The sequence below is a fragment of the Peromyscus maniculatus genome, chromosome 13 (genome assembly GCF_049852395.1).
Source record: "Peromyscus maniculatus bairdii isolate BWxNUB_F1_BW_parent chromosome 13, HU_Pman_BW_mat_3.1, whole genome shotgun sequence".
Classification (NCBI taxonomy): domain Eukaryota; kingdom Metazoa; phylum Chordata; class Mammalia; order Rodentia; family Cricetidae; genus Peromyscus; species Peromyscus maniculatus.
In genome coordinates, this window is record NC_134864.1 from 58,506,852 (window position 1) to 58,528,656 (window position 21,805).

At 41.7% G+C, this 21,805-nt stretch overlaps 1 protein-coding gene across 1 annotated transcript in view; it reads right to left on the reverse strand.

Moving 5' to 3' along the window:
• Plcl1 (phospholipase C like 1 (inactive)) overlaps positions 1-21,805 on the reverse strand; it is a 328,149-nt gene that overhangs the window by 59,571 nt on the left and 246,773 nt on the right. Inside the window, exon 2 of the mRNA XM_006974884.4 lies at positions 2,025-4,499. Coding sequence (XP_006974946.1) covers positions 2,025-4,499 — 2,475 coding nt within the window. The remainder of the gene's footprint in view (positions 1-2,024; positions 4,500-21,805) is intronic.

A 21,805-nucleotide genomic window follows, 5' to 3' on the forward strand; every position in this document is an offset into this window, starting at 1 on the left:
GGCAGGGTCTCCTACTGGATCCAGAAATCCTGGGTTGAGGGAACTTAGCTCACCATCCTGCTCCAGTGACCCTGTCTTGACCTCTTGCCTGTACTGGGGTTACAGAAAGGTCGTGACATGCACCCACCTTCTAGGTGGGTTCTAGGGATCCAAACGCCAGGCCTTGTGCCTGTTCAGCAAGTGCTCTTCCAGCTGAGTCTGCACCCCAGCCAAATACCCTTCTCGAGATGTTCTCTAAAACTGTGAGATAGACGCTGGTTTTTAAGAATTACACAGTAACATACAGGGCCGACTCTAATACAGTGAGGTATAGAAGGGCTTTACGATAATGTCAGCTTTATGTTAGAGAAGACTGCAGAGAGATAACAGCACCTTTGGAGCCTATTTTTAACGAAGTGGTTAAGCGACCCACCTTGACTCAAATACATACGTAATCTGACTACGGGTATTCATGTGTGAGTTTCGCATTGCATTATTTCCCTCCATTTGGCTATCTGAAGAACTTCTCTGTGGGTTAATATTAAGATTTCCCTAAGTCACAGTTTGGTGGTTCTGCTTCACGTGAATTATAATGGGTTTTGGCATCAGGCACTCTTGGATTTAAAGTCTAACTCTGTTGCTTATTAACTGCAAGATTTGAGACACAGCATCTTTTAATGTGTCTGCTTTCCTCGTTGCAAAGCTCCTGGATGGGTTACTATTACTATAAAAATGGTAGCTAAAGGAATAAAATAAACCGAACCATTTTCACTTAGCAATGTAAGATCTTAGTGATTACCTGTCTGTTCATGTCTTTAAAATGCTATCCACAATTACCTATATTAAGTAATGTGAAAAAGAAGTCCACAACCATCTCCAATTACATGTCATAAGGCAGAAAGGGTACACTGGGTTTCTCCATGTCAACACTGGGCAGTCACTATGTGCTCCCACTCAGTTCTCACAATGGCCCTGTGGTATAAGTCTCATGGTCCTGCCTTATGCAGAAAAAACTGATTATAAGAGATGCCAGTCATCTCTTCAGGACCACACAGGGACAGATATATATCAGGGTCCACATTCCTTCAATTAAGTTACCTTCCTAGAAGAAGGCTAAATATATTTTTTAAAATTTTAAGTGTTGAGTTTTATTGGTTTAGCTGTGTTTTCTCTTGTGGGGAATAACTTGTTAGTACACATTTAAATAACCAAAAATATAATGGGCATCACTTTTATAACATATGACTTCTAGCTCTCTTCTGTATTCATACCAGCAAGTATTTTACATATATGCTTTCAAGTCACATGCAGATGTCTGGTTATGTATTTTATGTGCGACCCCCATGAGGATGAGGGTGTGTGTGTGTCTATGTGCGTGTATGTGTGTGTATTTGTGTATGCATATATGTGTGTGTTGTATGTACGTGTATTTATATGTATGTATTTGTGTATGTATGTATGCGTCTGTGTGCACGCATGCCCATGTGTGCATCGGATGGGTATGGATGTACCGCGCAGGCACCAGAGAAGAAGGATGCGAGATCTCCTGACCTATCACTTTGCACCTCACTCCTTTGAGACAGGGTTTCTCACTGCCTGGAGCTAGACTGGTGGTCAGACACCTTCCTGTCCGCTCACCACACTCAGCAGGGGGTTACAGGCACATTCAGCCACACACAACTTTTTACGGGGACCCTGGGGGTTTGAACCCAGGTCCTAGTGCTTGCATAGTAAGGGCTCCCATCTGCTGAGTCGTGTCCCCAGGCCCCTACTCACACATTTTACATTTCATTTTCCCCCACACTGTTCATGTACACGTTCTTGTCAATCAATTATTAATGCTAAACATATTGAGAAGATACCCAGCATTTTGCACCACTGAGTGGCCCTTGCATTCATAATTCACGGCGACGGGCAGCATGATTCAGTGGCGCGTGGATCGGCTCGGTATTTCTGAACACTTGCAAGCCAACCCTTAGTAAACCCCAGCAGTCACCAGCTTCACTGGGTGGGGAGAGCAGAGGCGGCAGGGAACGGCTTCCTACCTGCATGTTCTCTCTCATGTCTATGGCTTCTCGTAAGGGATGAACTGCTATTTTGAAGATATCATCTATGGTTTTAAGACCGATATTCCTGAGCATGGTATATTCTCGAACTTTCTTCCCCATCCGCACAGAAAGGCTGCGCTTCTGTGCTTTTCCTCCTCCGCTCCGATTGGTTATTGCTATGTGGACAAACAGGGTCACGTGCTCCATGATGTCCCCCACAAAGGAGCGCAGGGGGACATGCCGATATCCGGGCTGCAGGCATTCGAACGGTATCGTGTACTGTCCTATGAACTCATCCCCAATGTAGTCGTCATCCAAGACAACAAAACGGACCATGGTCAGCTCAGGAAGGTTGACTTGAAACTCGAAAGTTTCATCAAAAATGGGATTATCGCTGTTCTGTTGTACAGTCTTAGTTCTTTGCTCGGAGCAATCAGCTGGAATCCCGTGAATCTCTACACAAACATAGGGGTCTATGACATCCCCTTTGGCACAAGCTCCCTTGGGCTTTGGGAAGTTCTGGCCACTGATGATCTTGATGTGAAGGACCAGGGGAGACACCCCGGGTACAATGCCCTTTGTATTGGCGCTGAAGTACGAAACTTCGTCTCGCATAATAGATGGCCTCAGGACATAGCCACACCCTCCGTTTTGAAGAAACCAGCCGGTGTGGAGGTCCATCATTGGACCTGGAGTCTGAAAGTTCATTGCCACGATCTGACAGCCACAATTCCAGAAGTCCTGTGGGTTCAAATTACTGGAATCTATCCGCATGGCACTAGGGTAGATCCTTGATAAGAACTTCTTGTTGTAATTCACAAAATCTTCGGGGTATTCATTTGCGATTCGGCTGGCCTCTGTCTCGCTAAATGAACAAATTTCCCAGTAGTTTTGGGTTTTCATAGACAGTTCAAAATCCCTGTACTGGACAGACTTACAGATGGATACCAGATCGGAGAGCTCCCGGCAGAGCCAAATATGCTTCCGCTCGCCATTGTAATCCCCCGACATCCTCCGAGACATTTCAGCCTCTTCATCCTCATCGGTGACTTCCCCTTCCAGCAGATCCGACTCCGGGGGCAATTTCTTTCCTTTCACAATGATCATATTTTTTAGTTTTTCGGGTGACGGGAGGTAGGATTCCGACGACAAAGGAGCTTCTGTATAGAGTTTATTGCCGAACACCTTTCTCATCTGCTGGACCATGACTTTCTGCTGTGGCAGAGAACAGTGATTCCCTAAGCAGAGAATGAGCGGGTACTCTGAAGCAACAAAGGCAAACTTATTTATCACCTCTAGCACGCTTCGGAAGGAAAGGTGCATGGCCATGTTGTTTCTGTTACAAAGGATGGGCTCGTTATCTGAACCATCACTCACATCAAGCTCAATGCTCCGACATCCCATTTTCAAAGCCCTCACATACCCATTGATATCAGCAGGTCCCCTGAACTGATCTTCTATCAGGTAGGTATTATGAGACGCATTGATATAGTAGTGAGATAAGGGTTGGGTCATATCTTGGGCAACCTTCTTTTGTTCTGGATCAAAAATGTCACACTCTGGAGATAATAAATACTGGGTAAAGCCATCAATCGCAAGAAACCCTTTCTGACGGCCCTCTTCAGAAAGTTCATATCTCCTAATGATGTCTAAGCACATATCCTCAGTGATGTGGGTGACCCCTTGCTCAGCTTCTAAAAAGAGCATGAGGTCGTTGGCATCGAGATATTCTTTGTTCTTTGATATCTGCACAAGTAAGAAATACACTTCTGGCCGGGTGCAGAGTTCACAAAAAGCTTCACAAAATTCCTCTTCTGTCACCCGAGTGGTTAGTTTTTCTTTGCTCTTCTGGATTTCTTTAAACTTTAACCTGATCTTAGATTCCTTCAGAGTAGGGTTGAGTTGTTTTATTAACTCCACGGAAGTGTCTTCTAACATTATCCCATTCCCATCAACATCCGCGGCCTCAAACACCGTTTTCAGCCACATGAACCGTGGTGTGTTCTGGTTACCCTCCATAAAATCAAGTGGTTGTTTACTGCGTGAGACCAGGTACCGTAGCCCTGACACCCAGATGTTTGCTACATCTGCTGAATTGGCAACTAGGTCCAGGGGCTCATAATTTTCCCCATGGAGTATGGAGAAGGCGCAGTCTTCACAGATCTGGTCAGCAAGGCCATTGTTTCTGAATGTCTCCGTGTTCTTCCCCAGCCTGATCTCCTTGATGGCAGAAATGTCCAGCTTGGCTTTTTCAAGGTCTTTCTTGGAAGGTTCCCAGCGGAGCGCCTGGAGGTCTGTGTCTAGGGTGAAAAATCGGTTGTAGATGCGGGAGTTGGGCCGTACTTTCTTCAGCTCACAGCCAGCCTGCATGAAGCTGATGCAGTCATGGGCGCTGCTAATCTTCTTCTCCGAAGGCATGCTGCTGAAAGACACTGTTTTCTTTCTTCCTCCACATTTTTGGTTTGAAGGATCCTAGAAAACAATCAGAAAAGAATGATCAATTCAGTGACATTCTATAGAGACTTCTCGAACTCTGTACAGACTGTCTGGTTATCTGCACAGAAGCTTGCCTGAAAGTGACCTTTGCACTGTTTCAGAAGATAGATTACTGAGAGAATGCATGTCATTGGGCTCCAAAGGAAACGTAGCTTACAAACCCATGTGTGCCCTCCAAATTAAGATAAATATTAAGAACAAAAGCCCAGCTTCAGCTCATCTGAAGCCATTCTAGGTACAGTTTCATGAGAACGTCTACCAACAGCACATCAGGCAGCATCCACCACGCTGTGGTCAGCAGGTGACTTGTGTCCTAAGGCTCTTCCCTTTTCACTTATCATCCCTCCCAAACTGCAGGTCCTGTCCTCTGCATACTCATAATTGCAAGATGATGGATTTCATCTTAGTCTTGGACTGTCTACTGTACCTGTTGCTGCCAAACTAATTTGCACTGAGCATCTGACCTCTTCCACTTAAAACTGGATAATTCTTCATTTTAATGAAGTTTAATAAAGTTCCCAACTACATTACTAATTCAAACAATTCTCCCAGGAACATATTTCTAAAATGCACGTTTAATGTGCTTAGAGTACTGGATCTCATAAGCACACCAGCAAAATAGGAGTATGGATGCTTCATAAGACATTGTCCTCAAGGCAACAGCAACAACGACAAAAATGAGTCCTTGAGTTTTCTTTATTCAACTCACTATATATATTACATTATATATATATATATATATATATATATATATATATATATATATATATATATATATAAATTATCTAGGACAAGTCACTTAACCTCTATGAGTTTTAGTTTCCACTCCTCAAATAAGGTTTGAATGCATAATGTTTATATCATTATTCAGTGTTATCATGATACTCAGAAGAGAAAATCCCATGCCTGTTTGGTTCATAAATGGTAAGTCCTTATAAAGATTATCTTCCAGAGATTATGTTTCTTCATCTGCTGTGCCTGTAGGGACCCTCCACAGGCATCCACTGGAATACTGGGAATCAGCAAGAAGTTAACTCATGCTTGACTCCTCTGTGTTTAAGAGAAATCTTCAACAGTAAGTTGAAAATATCTCAAAAAAAAAAACCAAAAAAAAAAAAAAAAAAAGCCGGGCGTGGTGGCGCACGCCTTTAATCCCAGCACTTGGGAGGCAGAGCCAGGCGGATCTCTGTGAGTTCGAGGCCAGCCTGGGCTACCAAGTGAGCTCCAGGAAAGGCGCAAAGCTGCACAGAGAAACCCTGTCTCGAAAAACCAAAAAAAAAAAAAAAACCAAAAAAAAAAAAGAAAATATCTTGATCTGTGATGTCACTGCTTTCAGCACTGAAAGGCATAACCAATGCAATCTGGGATGTCTCATTGCCAGCACCTTTTAAATTAGTGTAGAATTTGCTCTCGGGGGCAATAGCATCATCTAATCCATCCAGCCCACATAAGCCTGTCTACCCTATATTCTGTAAAGGCAGGGTGATTTATTATTTAATTGGCTAAAACTCTGCAGGCAAAAGGAAAATAAATTTTGCTTTAGTTATGATATGCAAGTGGGATGATTCATGGACTCAACTTCATATCAGATCTCCAAGTGACACAGATATAAATTACCCAATTTGGGCTACAGAATACTGCCCCCATAGTTCTGTGGCATTTGAAAACTTGGCTCCTGCTTTCCCAGAGAGTTACTATTTTTAATTATCCCATAGTGGTCAATTTCCTCCGTTCTTATGTTTAAAAAACAATGATAAATCTTCAGCTGTTTCAACACAAATACTCCACTAAAACACATTTAAATCTGCAGCCCATGTGCTCAGAAATATCAGATGTTTGTGTGTATTTTTTCCACCCCATCAAAGCAGGAGCCTAATGGTACTGTTAAATGAGATTAATCTACCAAGTAAAATAAAGAGGAAACCGAATTGTGGGGTAAATTAGACTGTTACTCAGCTTTCAAGCTAACCATTTGACTAGCCTTTTAGACTCAGGAGAGCTTCACATTAAAAATACTTTATATGAGATCGTGTTCCAGATATAATTGTTGTCAACAGAGTCACAGAACCTGCAACAGTTCCCAGGAAACCGAAAATGGGGAATCAGAGTTCCTCTCAATGTACATTTGGTTCTTCAACACTGTGTGTGCAATTGCAGTAATCCATTCTGTGGCCTGACACTCTGTTCCTGACTTAAGACGCCTGCTTATCCATGAGCACAAACTGCCATTGTCAGAATGCTTTCTTATATAAGCCTCTCTCCCCTGTAATGATAGCTCCTTAAATCAAGCCTACGCCACTAGAAAGACAAGAGTTCAAGAGAGGAATGCTTCCTATCAAGTCTACAAAAGAACCCACCTGCTCCATAATGCTAGGTTCTTGCCTGGACTTGAAAATCATGTGTGATTATAAAACATATCCCAAAGTGCCTTAAAACTCGGACTTTGAAAAAGATGTGATTCCCATGTTGTCATGGCACAAAAGATAAAATCCAGTTATTATGCGTCCCCAAGTGAGCTAGAAACTGGCCCTGCATGTGTGAACCATTAATTAGTATGTCTACTGATGGCTAGAGCCAAGATTATCTATATTAAAATATGCTGGAAAAGATCCAGGATGCTGATTATTTCTCTAGTGCTGCCATAGAAAAAGAAAATGGCTGGCCCTGGACAGCAATCCTCAGACTGCCACTGCAATGTTCTTGCCTGGGCAGGCTGGGAGAAGGAGAAGGGACATCATCTGATGTCTTGCTGGACAGGGAGACTCAAGTTTCCTTTGGAACCACTTGACTCTCTGGGCCTCCTGGACAGTGCCCTACACCCCATACTTGTATCCACCACAATAATCCAATTGCAGATTGATTCTAGAGAAGGGAAAAGGTTAAGATGAATAGCCTGATAAGCATGAAAGTGTTGGTTATGGGACGTCGCTGTTGATAAATCTCCAGACAGCTATTACACAGTTATATGTGTCTTGGGAAGTCCAGTCCTACCAGCACTTGGCCAGGTCCCAAGAAGAGCCGAGCTTGGTCCAAGTGTGCTCTTCCCAGCTTCCACCCAATTAGATGAGGAAAAGGACTCCATCACCCAGAACATGGATCTAAGGGATTCGGATAGAGCAAGTAAATTTTGATTCTTCCCCAAACCAACTTTCCTCACTCTGAGTAAAGACGAAAGACTGAAGTCAAAAGCTGCCCTCACAGTCCCGGAGCACATAAGAATCAGATGGTGAGCACAATCCCTTTGATGTCCTGGAATTCTCATTGAAGTTTCCAGATGATCATTTTCTGTGAAGCAATCACATTTAAACAAGCTAGACGATAAAAACAAATAGGCCAAATTGGGTTTATATGGTCCCTGAATGGCTCTAAGCACTGCTTCATGTTTTCTATCTACGGTCTTTGTAAATAAAGCCAATAACTTAGAAAGGATTTAACCATCAGCATCAGAAGAGCTTTAAGTTCTTGGAGTATGAGATAAATAGTCCACTCTTTAGATAAAATAATGTATTTGTTTGCCTAACACTATCCATAACCATTCATATCATAAAGAAAGCTTCCATGCAATCTCATGTCATTAGCACTAATTTTTGATCTAGAAATAATTTTGAAATGCTAGGGGGAAGTAATGAGATACATTTTCATTGTTTTTCTTTGTTTCCTACATTGTTTTTTATCTATGGTAAGGAAAAGAAAACCAATCATGACCAAAGGAGAATCCTGCTAATACAACAGTAAAAGATTTACATCTCTTTAAACATATTTCATTAAACGAAGATTGGGAACAGGGCAGGAGGGAGTTCACACAAGCGAAATTAATAAAACTGCTTCTGTAAATTCCCACTGACATTTACTCTCTTGTTTTCCATCTAGCAAAATTAGTATGCGGCAACACACAGGAAAATAACTTCCTCACGATACACAGAGAAGCCCCAGAAAAAGAGTCTATCTGCTGAAGCGTGGCCTTAAATCTTGTTCATGAAGATATTATTTCAGTGGGATAACTTCAGGGCAAAGCTATTCTGACACAGAGGCAAAGGGAGTGTCATCAAGCCTGATGACCTGAGTTTTATCCCTGGGTCCTGCATGGTAAAAGAAGGGACCCAACACCTGCAAGTTGTCCTCTGACATCCACACAGGAGCCATAGTACATGAGACACACACACACACACACACACACACACACACACACACACACACACACAAATAAATACAATGAACTTTTTTGAAAAATCAAGAGGTAAAACAACAAGTAGTTTTCTCGGTGTAAGACAATTTATAGGTTTCTAGCTTGAGTAAGAGGCAAACATAAATGCTACTACATGAATTATGGAATACAAGGGAGGTAACATTAAAGAGAAAATGTTTCCTTTGGGATAGTTTGGACTTTAGATGACTGTGGATGGTCTAGATGTAGATATCCAGACGACAGTTAGCTCCAGGAGCTGATCGTCAAGGAAGCTTCCCAGTTGGGGGTTTTAGCTGAAAAGATTAAAGGCTCACCAACTAACAACATCAAGACATGGCCTGACCCACAGGATCACTCAAAACTGAGCAAATAAAGCAACTAAAATGAGGAGGAGGAGGAGAAAGGAGGAAGGGTAAGAGGATGGGGGTGGGAAACAAAGATGTAAGAGCTCTCGCAGAAGCCAAGACCTGAAGAAAGTGCTGGAAAATGTGATTCATGAGCATTCCCTGGACCCAGCAGCTAACACGTTGCAGCTAACTTTAACAAGAAAAGATGTTATATTTCATTCAGAATGGTGAAGACCAATCTGCAGCCATGAGAAATGCTGAGAACGATGATCTGAGGAGAGAAAAGCAGGCACCAAGGTCCCGTGATGGGAACAAAGACCAGGCAGGATGCTACAGGATAATACAGAAGGCTAGACGAGCCCCAAAGGAGACTGGAGCAACAGGAAGAGACAGAAAGGTGAACCTTGGCTTTCTCCACTCTTGTGGTGATCACCCAGTGGAATTCAGTTCTCATGGACACATTTCCCTCACCCACCCAGGTACACATCAATGTTAGCCAATCAAACAGTCAAGAGAAAACCTTAACTCTCCCATACAAGGCCTAATTCTTCACATCAATCTCCAAAGGTGAATGTGGTGAATATCACTACACTCTTACTTTCATATTTCATAGAAAGAGAGGTGGCAACTCTGGATTATACCTCTATTTCCACATTAAAACTTGCAAAGTTACGCTTTTGTTAAAACAAATTACTTAAAGCAGAGTGGCTAACATGCATGGGTTACTGTGAGCTGCATGTGGCCAACACTGTGTGCCGTGGTGATGAAGTCCAGATACTCACTAGTATCAAGTAGCTAGAGTATGGCCCGAGGTTCATGAACCATGAGCTTTCCCTGATGTCTCTCTTAGTCCAATTACTAAACAGATGAATACTACTTTATTGTCCCAAAACCACACACTCATTCTATCCCGTGTTCCAAGTCAACAAGAACTAAGGCAATGCTCAGTACGTGCATGCCCAGGTGTCCTTCCAAATTAACTTTCATGGCTCTGTTTAATCACACATTTCATTATTAAATGCAATCCATTTAATGAAATCCATTGAAGGTTCCTCCTCCCAGAAACATCACAAGAGACAGGGATGAATACAAATTAAAATGTAGAGTGCAGTCGGTGAGGTGTTTTCTACAAACTAAAATGCATGCAGCTGGTGACTCTGGCATTTGTGTATCCTCTCTTCAATGATTCTCACTTGGAAGCAAAACCGATTGATGTTCTACATGTGAATCAGTGTATAGCAGGTCCAGTTCATCATGGCTTCTCAGGACTTTTGATTTGTTAGGAGGAGGAAGCTTCCCCCATATTCCACGGGAGTCCTCAGGAGATGATACTCTAAATAGAATGGTTAACCCAGGCTCTTCCTCCGTGTACTTTCAATCCAGCTATAGTTTTCCTGCAAGGATGACGCTGATCCTGTACCCCTTGTGTTATTTCAAACCAAGTTATGTTTTCACAAAGATTCCCTCTGCATCTACCATGGGCTGTATGTTGTGCAGTGATTTTTTTGAATTCATTAATTATTCTTGAATTGTCCCCTACAATGACTAGAATAGCAAAATCAGTTAGTCACATGTTATCACTTCGGTGGCGCACGCCTTTAATCCCAGCACTCAGGAGGCAGAGCCAGGTGGATCTCTGTGAATTTGAAGCCAGCCTGGTCTACAGAGTGAGTCCCAAGACAGGCACCAAAACTACAGAGAGAAACCCTGTCTCGGGAAAAAAAAAAAAAAAAAAAGATGCACTCTGATCTGTAGCTGGAAAAATGTAATTTATTAAATATCTGAAAAGTACTCTAGCACTTATTCACTAACACAGAGGAAAAGCAAAGTGGTATTCCCTCCTTGAACTTTCTCTAGAGCTCTTCATTTCTTTCACACATTTAAGAAACAAAAGTAGTAAAATCCACCAAAAAAATCATCCAATTTTCATTGCCCCGCAGTACTCACATGTAAAACCATATCTGTCATTCTTTTGGAATTAAAAAAATTTTTTCTTACTAAGAAAATTAAACTTTATGGACATGAGGGGACCTGGCTAGAGGAAACCAGGCAAATAATGGCTTTACAGACTCCCATCTCCAGACATCCAATTTATTTCATTTTCCATCGATCCCTGCCATTTCTGTCTCCCCACAGCATCAGGTTTACTGAGAAACCTCCCTGACCAACTGGCTTGCTAGTCTCTGTTCAATTTCCCGTCAAGTCCAGAGCATACGAGCTCCTGTATCTGCCTTCTGAGGGCTTGATTCTCACTTCAGCTTCCTGCTCGCCTCTCACATCCCCCACTCTACACAATTGTCTAGGGCATTTCCATGCCGCATTTAGCCAACATGACCTTTTCAGAAATCTAGCTGCTGATACACCCACCAATGAGAACCAAAGCAGGGAGCTGCCAAGGAAGGTCACCTGACCATCACTCATCATCCTCGGGGAAATGGTTTGTGGCTATCAGTCCTACTCCTCCAGGATGGGGAAAGGTCTGCCTCACACTCAAATGCACTGCATGTAAAATTCATCAGAAGCCTGTATGACTCCTAAGTAGAGATGCCAAGAACTAAGTGGGTTTGGAGACTGAGATACGATTGTACCCTTCCCCAAGAGACCCTTGCACAGCAGGACAGGGGAATTCTGGCTGACCTTTGTTGTTTCTCATGTGAGGATTGACTTGAGGCTATCTTTATGGAAAATAGGATGTTCTAGTTCCTTCAAAGCCCATATTGATGGACATCTAAATGTATATGTTGAATATGCACATACATTACAAATGTATATCTTTCAATGAATCACTGCAGAGATTAAATATAATAACCACAGTCATTTTCTAGACATAGCAGAGATCATGGTGCTTCGTTGGGGCCTTCATCAAGTATCTAAGGATTATTAGGTGCTCCTTCAAATCTACGCATAATTTTGCTTTTATCATTCTAACTAATGTTGCACATTGGCTTAAAATACTTGATTTGAAATTTAAAATATTAACAAGAATGGAACATTATGAAATAGAACTCATTTCACAAATGTTCCTGACAATAGTTCCCTTTTATTATTTATTTTTTTCATGTCCTAAACAGACAAGTCACAAAATAGTGCTTCCTTCATTGTGGCATTTCTATTTTAACTGGAATATTTACCCTCAAATATGAGAAACAATACTGTTTACATTAAGGTCAGTCACTATAAAATTTAGATGTATTCTCTAGTCACCTACCTTTGAATAAGATATGTTTAAAACTGAAAGGAGAATGGTCAGTATGTTCCAGCACTGTGAATTCCAGCCTCGGTTAGCAGTGCCCGTTGCTGGGGCTGAGTGTCAGAAACAGATGCAATAGAAATAAGTAAATCAATTGCCGTTGGACTAGCTTAAGTGGCAATGAGAAATGAAGTAGCCTGGCTTAGAACATAAAGTTTTTAATAATAAGGCAGAACTTGAAGAATGATTGACTTCAGGAACTCGTGGCTTCCTGGTACAACAATCGAAAAGAAAAAGATTCTAGATTGTATGTTTCACTTATAATTCCAATCAAAGAATAAAACATGCCACTATCAGCCTGTTGCTTAGAGATAGAATTGGTACCATATGAGAATAAACACATGGCTTTCATTTTAGAAAAAAAGTCACAGAATATTTTAAAACAAGGAATTCACTTAAAAATATTTTGTATCTCGCCGGGCGGTGGTGGCGCACGCCTTTAATCCCAGCACTCGGGAGGCAGAGGCAGGCGGATCTCTGTGAGTTCGAGGCCAGCCTGGTCTACCAAGTGAGTTCCAGGAAAGGCGCAAAGCTACACAGAGAAACCCTGTCTCGAAAAAACCAAAAAAAAAAAAAAAAAATTATTTTGTATCTCTGAGTTGAGATAAAGATGTTCTATTTCAGTGATATGCACACAAAATCTTATTCAAACTTCAAAAATAATAGAACAATATGAATTCATCTTTCTATAGACTCAGAGAAGTCCCGTCTACTCTAATAAATAGATGTGAATCTTTATATAGACCAGCTTTATAAAGTCTTTCGATGCAACATTTCTGATTTATTTAAATCCTTAATAAAAATATGTCTAGCTTTCTACACCATAGCTTTCTGAATCACGCAGAAAACAGCAGGCCAATTCTCTTGACTCAAATACTTTGTGTAAACGTAGTCTTATTTTTTTTCTCCTACAATGAAAACAGAAAATGTTCTCTGGCATTAGTTATTACATGATACAAATTCTTTGGATCAAACAGTCAACTTGACTTGACCATCAAGATGAATCTGATCAAAGTTTTCAAGTTTGACACAAAGCTTCCGGGATGGGTTAAGACCGTGTCACATTTTAATCCTGACGGCATTACCTTTGATTAACCGAACATCTGCACCTGCCCATGGGCAGGGAACAGATGGCTGATCACAGGCAGTGAGCGTTCTGGACCACAGAGACCACTTTCTGGTAAACTCTGCCTTCTCCCTCTAAGTGAAGGCTCCACACTTAAAATAGAAACAAATCCACTCCCTCAAGGTAAAAACAAGTAAAAGAAAACAGTGTAAAGGTAGTTTTTCTTTGAGATAACAAAACTCATAGCCTATAAGTGCTGAACTGATAGAAATTACTGAAATAGTTTAGTTTCTTCTCCCTGAATTCCCCTAGTTGGGGAATTAATGTATTTTACTCAACAGCATCTCTCATTTTGTGTGACTTTGGGTCAAGCAAAGTTCTATGTCTTTTGTTTTTCATTTGTTGAAAATAATACAAAAATTCCTGACCTAATTCAGAGACCATGTTAAGGGAAAAAGAACAGGCCACTACTTTACAGAAAGCAGAGACCACCATGGGATAGAATACAGAACTGGTAGATCTGTCTCATTTGTAAGTCAAGTCAGCTATGTATTTAATCAGCAACAAGTCAGGTTTACTCCAGGAAAGTAAGCCAGGGCAACAGTAGGCAATTCATTAATGTAATTCAATAGAGAGTTTAAAAGGCACAGTAAGTCAAAGAGAATAGTTATAGAGTAACTCTAGCTCCCATTAGACATTTACTAAAACACATCAGTTCCCAGCAAAACTCTCAGTAAACTTTGAAAAGACGACTTCCTCAACACAATCAAAATACTTTCAGAATTCCAAAGAAAACAACAGCTAGTGAAGATTTAGACACATTCTCATTTGAGTAAAAATAACAAAACAGAGCACAGTTTACTGTCTGTTGGATCAGAAGTTTGAACGGTGAAAGCAAAGCAGTGGGTGGGACCAGGAAATTCATCATAAAATCAGATGGGGTGACAGGCATAATCAGATGGGGTGACAGGTAAAATCAGATGGGGTGACAGGTGGAGTAGGAGTGCCAGGTCATCTTTGGTTGCATGATGAGTTGAGGCCAGGCTGGGCTATATAAGACATTATCTCCAAGCACACACACACACACACACACACACACACACACACACACACACACACACACGGGGGGGGGAGAGAGAGAGAGAGAGAGAGAGAGAGAGAGAGAGAGAGAGAGAGAATTTAATAGTGAAATATCATAAAGGAGGTGTCAGATACTTATTATTAGCAAATAACAGATTACCTAGAAAAATCTCAAAACATCGACTAAAAAGCTAATTGGGACCAATAAAAGTCGTGGGGCAAATGAGCATTCAGGCAAATGAGCACTCGCCTTACGCACCACCCTTTCAGCAGTAAAGAGCAGAGGGGAAGTCTATTCAAATCAACACCATAGCCTAGTAATGAGAGATGTGTGTGTGTGTCAAAGGGATGGAAAAGTCTATTTCATATAAAATTTGAAAAGGAAGGACTGAATAAGTAAATATGTACAAATACTACTAGAGACATCATGGAAACCATAAAAGATGAGATTAGGTTTGAGCATACATGAAAAAAAAAAAAACCTTAAAACTAGGGTGGGTGTGCATTGTGGATAATACTGAATACAGGTTCATGAATTAAAATTTGGTTACAAGCTAATTTTGAAAAAAGAGAAAAAAAATCCCAAAATTATTGAACTGTTTAGAAAATATGTTCAATCATAGTTACATGTCTATATATACACAATTATTGGTCCAAGAATATTTAAAATGTGAAATGGAAGGGATGATGTAACATGACAATGTGTTTAAAACATGAATGACACATTTACTTATATCCAGTAATACCAAAATGGGAGAGAGGTAAGTGGCTGGGGGTTTGCTACCACTAAAGACGTTACATACCCATCCCCAGTAAGAACCGGCAAAATGAATTATGGCACATTAATGGAACAGTGCCACATGCCTTTTTGATGATACCTAGCATAGTTCCACAAACTGTGTGTGCATGTGTGCATCTGTGTACCCTGGTTTATCCATGAAGACAAATCTAAGAGGATGCTTCTAGTTCATAATGGGCTCATCTCTAGGGGAAAGAAAGTAAAAGTACGGGATTTGCAGGAAATTATTTTTAAATTAGCACATATTAGCATATATTATGAGAAAGCATTAAAGATACTGCCATATTAAAGATAATTCTTAAATGTTAGTCCCGTAATTACCTCATTAATTTTCAGATGGATGAACTTTATAAAGATAATTAACAATATCTGTGCTTTTATGACGAGATTTAATTTTAAAACTTTCAAAGTAGATAAGAACTGTTATTAATTACACTGAGTTTTTAATCAAATACCATTTCTTAAACATGCATGTTCTTAGGAATGACCAATGTACTCATGATACACTATGGCAAAATAGCTGTCAAAAATGACAAAAACTTTGATTTATAAATTATTTTAAAATCTTCTACATCAGGACTCCAGACTTCAGCTAGTCTTGGTAAAAGGAATGTCCAAAGCACAATTAATTTTTATAATATACCAGCACAATTGGTCTGGTCAGTATTTAATCAATTAAAATGATTACAAGTTATATCATTTCTCCTTAAGTCAAACTCTTTCTACCCCAGAGCCTTGAGAGCAGACATAAGTAGATAAACATTCCCAGAAGAGAAGATTAAACTGACATTTGCTCACTGATTGTTCAAATCTATTTGATTTCTATTAATGCACTCCACTGATGATGAGATTCAAATCTGTTGTATTAAATCAGAGAAATCGGACCCGCACGAATCCCATCTGGACTGGAGGCTCTTCAATCCTCCCGCGTCCTAAAGGTAAACTTCAGACCATAAGTCTGTCTCAAATGTGGGGGCGTTCTCCATCAGGTGACTTCACAAGTTTCTTTGTGCATACCATCCTCCTGAACACACACACACACACACACACACACACACACACACACACACACACACCAAGTCTTCAGAATCTCTCTTGGTATTCTTTCCTACATTCCTTTATTACAGCCACGCATCATCCACTATAATGATTCCTGACCCACACTCAATGCACCCCAGTGCACACACACACAATCCCGTCCTTTCCTCCACTATAATGATTCCTGACCTACACTCAATGCACCCCAGTGCACACACACAATTCTGTCCTTTCCTCTCACTTCACCCACTCTGCTGCCAACTGCACCCCCCTTACATTTCCCGTGTGAAGCTGAGGGTACTCAGCTAACGCAACCAATGCTCCGCCTGGAATGTCATTTCAAACAGCAGATATTTTCCTAAATCACCCTGGGGGAAAGATAAGGGCTACTACAATATTAATCACATGAAATGTGTTCCTTTACCATCAGGACTGCTGCTGCCTTAGAATTCAGTTAAAGGAAAGAATTTTCAAAATGCAACTGAGGCCTTGGGGTCCCCAGAGCCAGGTGGGCCAGGGTGCACACCCTTGGAGACAGGCATTGTGAGCTTGAGACTCCCAGGCCAAGATCTGCAGCTCAAGGAGAAGCTAGAATATGCGTTCCCCTGATGACAAGGAGACTCCCCAGGTCACCAGGCTCTGTAAAGTGACAGTAGCCAAGGGGATTCCCCAGGTGACAGGGCTCTGTGAAGTGATAATTGCCAATGGGACTCCCCTGGTCACAGGGCTCTGTGAAGGACAGTAGCCCAAAAGGTGTTCCACTTTAATAAGAGAGGTGAAGGCCACATGGGTATGCAAGCAAGTTTAGGAAACAGGTGATAACCATCAAGCCACTCCAGCTCATTGCCCCGAGGGAAAGGTCCTAAGACCTGGCTGCTTCCTCGTGGAACCACTTCATGACAGGAAGGACCGAAATGTCATTGAGATTTGTGACCTTTCTTTTATGTTTCTGCCATCTCCAACTCAGGGCAAGATCCCTGCCTGTGGTCTCTGTGAGGGGATGTGTCTTCCCAGAATGCTCCCTGGCACTCAGCCCTCTCCTGCTCTCTCCACCTCTGCTCTCTCCACCTCTCCTGCCCTCACATCTCACGCATATCAAAGCCAAACTTAGCCCAAACCATGTCGCTTCTGATGCATATTCTTGCACATTGGTTCATTTTAAAAAAATAATCATGTCAGGCGGCCTGCTTTCTTGGCACCCCAGAAGGTTACAAAACTACGTGAAGCCTACAACGGTTCTGCTTGCTCATCTTAGTGGTATTTGGAATGAGCATCACATCCGTTATCAGTACAGCGAGTCAACTACGACCCAGGATTCCTAATCGCTAGATAATCAGCCTGGCAGAACACGGAGATATCCAATACCCAACCGGTGCTGTGACATTTCACTGTTGCCTTCCAAGGTGTCGGTTTTGTTACAGGTCTATCTGAGTTGCTGCTTGTGCATGAGACTGATCAGCAGAACTAACCCATTCACCAGTGTCCGCTGCAAAGAGAGCTTCTTTCCAAAGGCAAATCCGTCCCCTAGTGTAGACATAAAGAACAATCCTCATGTAACAAATTCTTCTCTGGTACTTAATCATAAAACTATCATGGGCAGTAAGGATCCCAAGCCATGCTGGGTCCATTAAATTAAACTTGTTTCAAAATAATGTTTCATCTTTTAGATCTCATTTAAATTATCAGTAAAAAGAATATTAAAGTCATTTATTACTATAGACCTGGGAGAGTGGCAGGGAAATGAAGTACTTAATGAAACCATTTATAATCTATAATCATTTTCCTAAACAGCATTTCCACTAAACAGTGAACAATGAAAAAGTACAGTCATTTACAATTAGCTCAGGGACTAACCTCTAATTAATCTCTTAGAAAAAGAGGCTCGACACCTCAACACAGTTAAACTCGATTAGCACTGCTACCAAGGAAGCTAGCAAAGAACTAAAACAGGAATTCTTAATGAATTCGCTACATTCACTCACTTTCTCACTGCCATCCCGAGGTTGTTTCTCAACAATAACTTGTATGAGCCGAGAGAAAGCGACAGTCCATCCTACCCATGACAGTGACTGTGTCCGTTACCCACTTTAAGAGCCTCCAAGCAAAATCATGTCACATTTACAACTGAAAGACAGAGCACTGAAAGCAGGAGCAGCTCGCATTTCTAAGAATTTTTATACCTTTCCAAGTGCTTCTATATTTGTTTCCTGGTGAAATCTCGCTAGGATTTTGAAGATCCTAGTCATTAGGAGACTAAATGACGTGCCAAAAGCATGAAATTCAGCAGCAGAGCTGGCTGCTGGCTGCCGCACCCACAGAGTCCTATTCCTGGGTGACATCTTTTCTGCAGGCATACTTGGCCTCCTCATTACTCATCCCAGTGTGTTTGCTTACCCTTCGTGGTGGTAAGGATTGCATGTGTTACAGCTATTCTGCAACACACACACACAGAGGAGGGAGAGAGGGGAGAGACACACACATGCATGCACACACACACACACAGATACAGCCATATGCATGCATACACACACAGAAAGAGATACATATGCATACATGCACACACACACATATACAAGAATATAGAATGAAAAAAGTTGTCACTGGCATTAGTTATTATCTACCTAATAACTAAGAAAAATGCTGCCTCCAAACAAGGTATGGTGTGGAAAACTTGGGATTTGGAATGATTGGACTCTTCCTTTGTGTATTAGTGAGATATACAGAGGATACAAGGCAATAACATTTATAATAAATCCATGGACAGAACTGGATATTGAGGTACACACTAGTAATGTAAGACCTTTGAAGGTGAAGACAGGAGGACCAGGAACTTAAGGCCAGTCTCAACCACGTAGTATTTCAAGGTCAGCCAAGACTATATGAGACTTCGTACTATAATCATTATAATCATCATTATTATCTCCCCCAAATCCTTAAGACTTGCCCTGAAAGGAAATATAAGCTACTGTAGATAAGGAAAGCTACTTTAGACTGAGGCAGTGTCCTAGGGGTTCAGACCAATAACCAGACTAACAGTGTGGGGAAATTTCAGGCAGAAGAACTTGGAGGTGATTACCCTAGCAATGGCCATGCAACCAGTGCAAGGAGAGGAGGCGGAGGGACAAGAGGAGGAAGAGAAAGAAAAGAAGGAAAGAAGAGAAAGAAAGAAAAGAAGGAGGAGAAGGAGAAGGAGAAAAAGGAGAAGGAGGAGAAGGAGGAGGAGGAGAAGGAGAAGAAGGAGGAGGAGGAGGAGAAGGAGGAGAAGAAGAAGAAGAAGAAGAAGAAGAAGAAGAAGAAGAAGAAGAAGAAGAAGAAGAAGAAGAAGAAGAAGAAGAAGAAGAAGAAGAAGAAGAAGACGACGACAATGACCGAAGTGAAGCCAGAGGCTGTAGTGGAAAGCATTTAGCAGGGGTTCAGGGACTCGAGAGTCACTTTAAAGAACTCTGGGATTTATTTTACAGCACTTTTAAGGAAGAAGGATGAAATGTTTAATAAAATACATATATGCTTAGCTGCCTGTTTGGGGATACAAAACTTCCAAAGAGCCCACACATTACTGCAGAAAGAGAGTGCTAAACTGGGGTGAGAGCAGCAAGCAGCGGGCTTCTTGATGACGTAGATAAACTGGCATGTGGCAACAGGAGATGGAGAAGGGGCTACCATGGACCATCCTGACCTGTGTGCTTTGAGCGGGGGAAGACATAGCTTTGTGAATGGTCCCATGCCCCCAGAGCATTCCAAGGAACTTGATCTCGGGGTAGATATCGGGTTCCATATAAATGTGTGAATTAGGAACGAGCAGGCTATCGGTGGTATAGAAAACCACAGGTCTGGCTATGACGACTCAAGGAGAGAAGGAATGATGGGGCACTCAGCCCCGGCTCTGGGCAGGGTTAACACTTGAGTTTGATAAGAAGAAAAGTGAACAAGAGAAATGGCATATAAACAGAGAAGTGATAGGAAGAAACTAGAAATGAATGCTGTGACAGTTTTAAAAGACAGCGCAATGTATCTAGAGAGACATTAGCAGAGGTTGACGGTCTCCTGTGTGTTTGTCGGTCTAAGACAGGAAAGGGAGAGCAGCTCAGATAAAGCTGCCCAGGAGGCGAGAGGGGAGCGAGAGGTGGTCGGGGCTTATCTATCTGTGAGAACAGAAATTACTCCTCTGCTAACAGAAGAAGAGGGCAAGTAGACAGGAAGTGGGTGATAGAAGGTGGTGGCACAGAGATGGACTTCACTGGTGACACCTGTTTAGTCTCAAGAATAAGATGGAGTCACTTCTTCAAAGTAGAAGGTAAAATGACCCCGAGGTCTGCTGAGTCGAGCGGAGGCGATCCTCAGCTGTTCAGCCCCATCCACAATCTTCATTTTCCCTGGGGCGTTGTCTTTTCCTCATGACAGTGTATAATCTAAAACGGAGCTGGGGAGAATCTGCCACCTCTGAATGTCAGTGACGTAGCCCCTAGGGTGGGCATGCTCGGGCTGACCAACCAAGGAATTTTCTGCCTTCTGATGCTCGGGCTCCAGCCTAGTGAAACCCACTGGCTCCCATAACGCTCTCATCTACAAGCTACCGAGAAGCACTGAGCGGAGCTATGAACACAGAAGGGGCCCTGACAACCTCCTCTTACCCTTGATTCAGCTCTGTACTCCTGGACTTAGCTGAGATTGAGCCAATAACTTCTGCTTGAGATAATGTGAACTCAGTGGCTGTCACTTGCATGCAAAAGCACCCTGACAGGACCATTTTGTATCATCCTTGTGGACAACAGAAGAGAGGCTTTCTATGGAAAACAGTGGCTGGCACTGTGGAGAGTCTATTTGTCACTGGTTATTGCAAATTCATAGTGACGTAAACCTCAGAGTTTCCACTAAATAAATCATATTCTTTAACATTTGTGCCATAAAATATAACTCTAGCTGTAGTAGTAATTTAATATTACTACTATATAACAAAATAAACCAAAAATTGTTAATAATAACTTCCATTTTCTCAAGTTTAAAGAGACACTTAAATGTAAAAATGACAGGATAAAAAGTCGCTTGCTGTCTAACTGCTTAGGTTGGCAAATGGCAAATTAAAAGATGTGTTTGTGCCTTCTCTACGTGTCTGTGAGCATGATAAGCTACGTGATAGCCAGCGGCTATTTCTTTACCATCAAATGAAGGAAGAAAAGACCCCATAAATCCTATTAAGTCATTTAAGAGCTACAAACAAATGCAATAATCCATTGTTGGTGAAACAAATCATTTCCTCTCTTCCCTTCCGGTGCAATAAGACAAACATTCACCAGCACTAAATCAGCATCTTCATGAAAGACCAGATAACGGGACCCTCTTGTCAATCACAAAAAAGGCACATACACAGGGCAGCAAAATGAGTCCCTGATACACCAACTATTTGGAGAAGATAGAAAACTGCTTTGAAAGATATCACAAAAAAATATTGTTGCCATGATTCAAATGTAAAAGTCATTTCACTGTATTGGCATTTACCAGCTAACTGGAATGAAGAT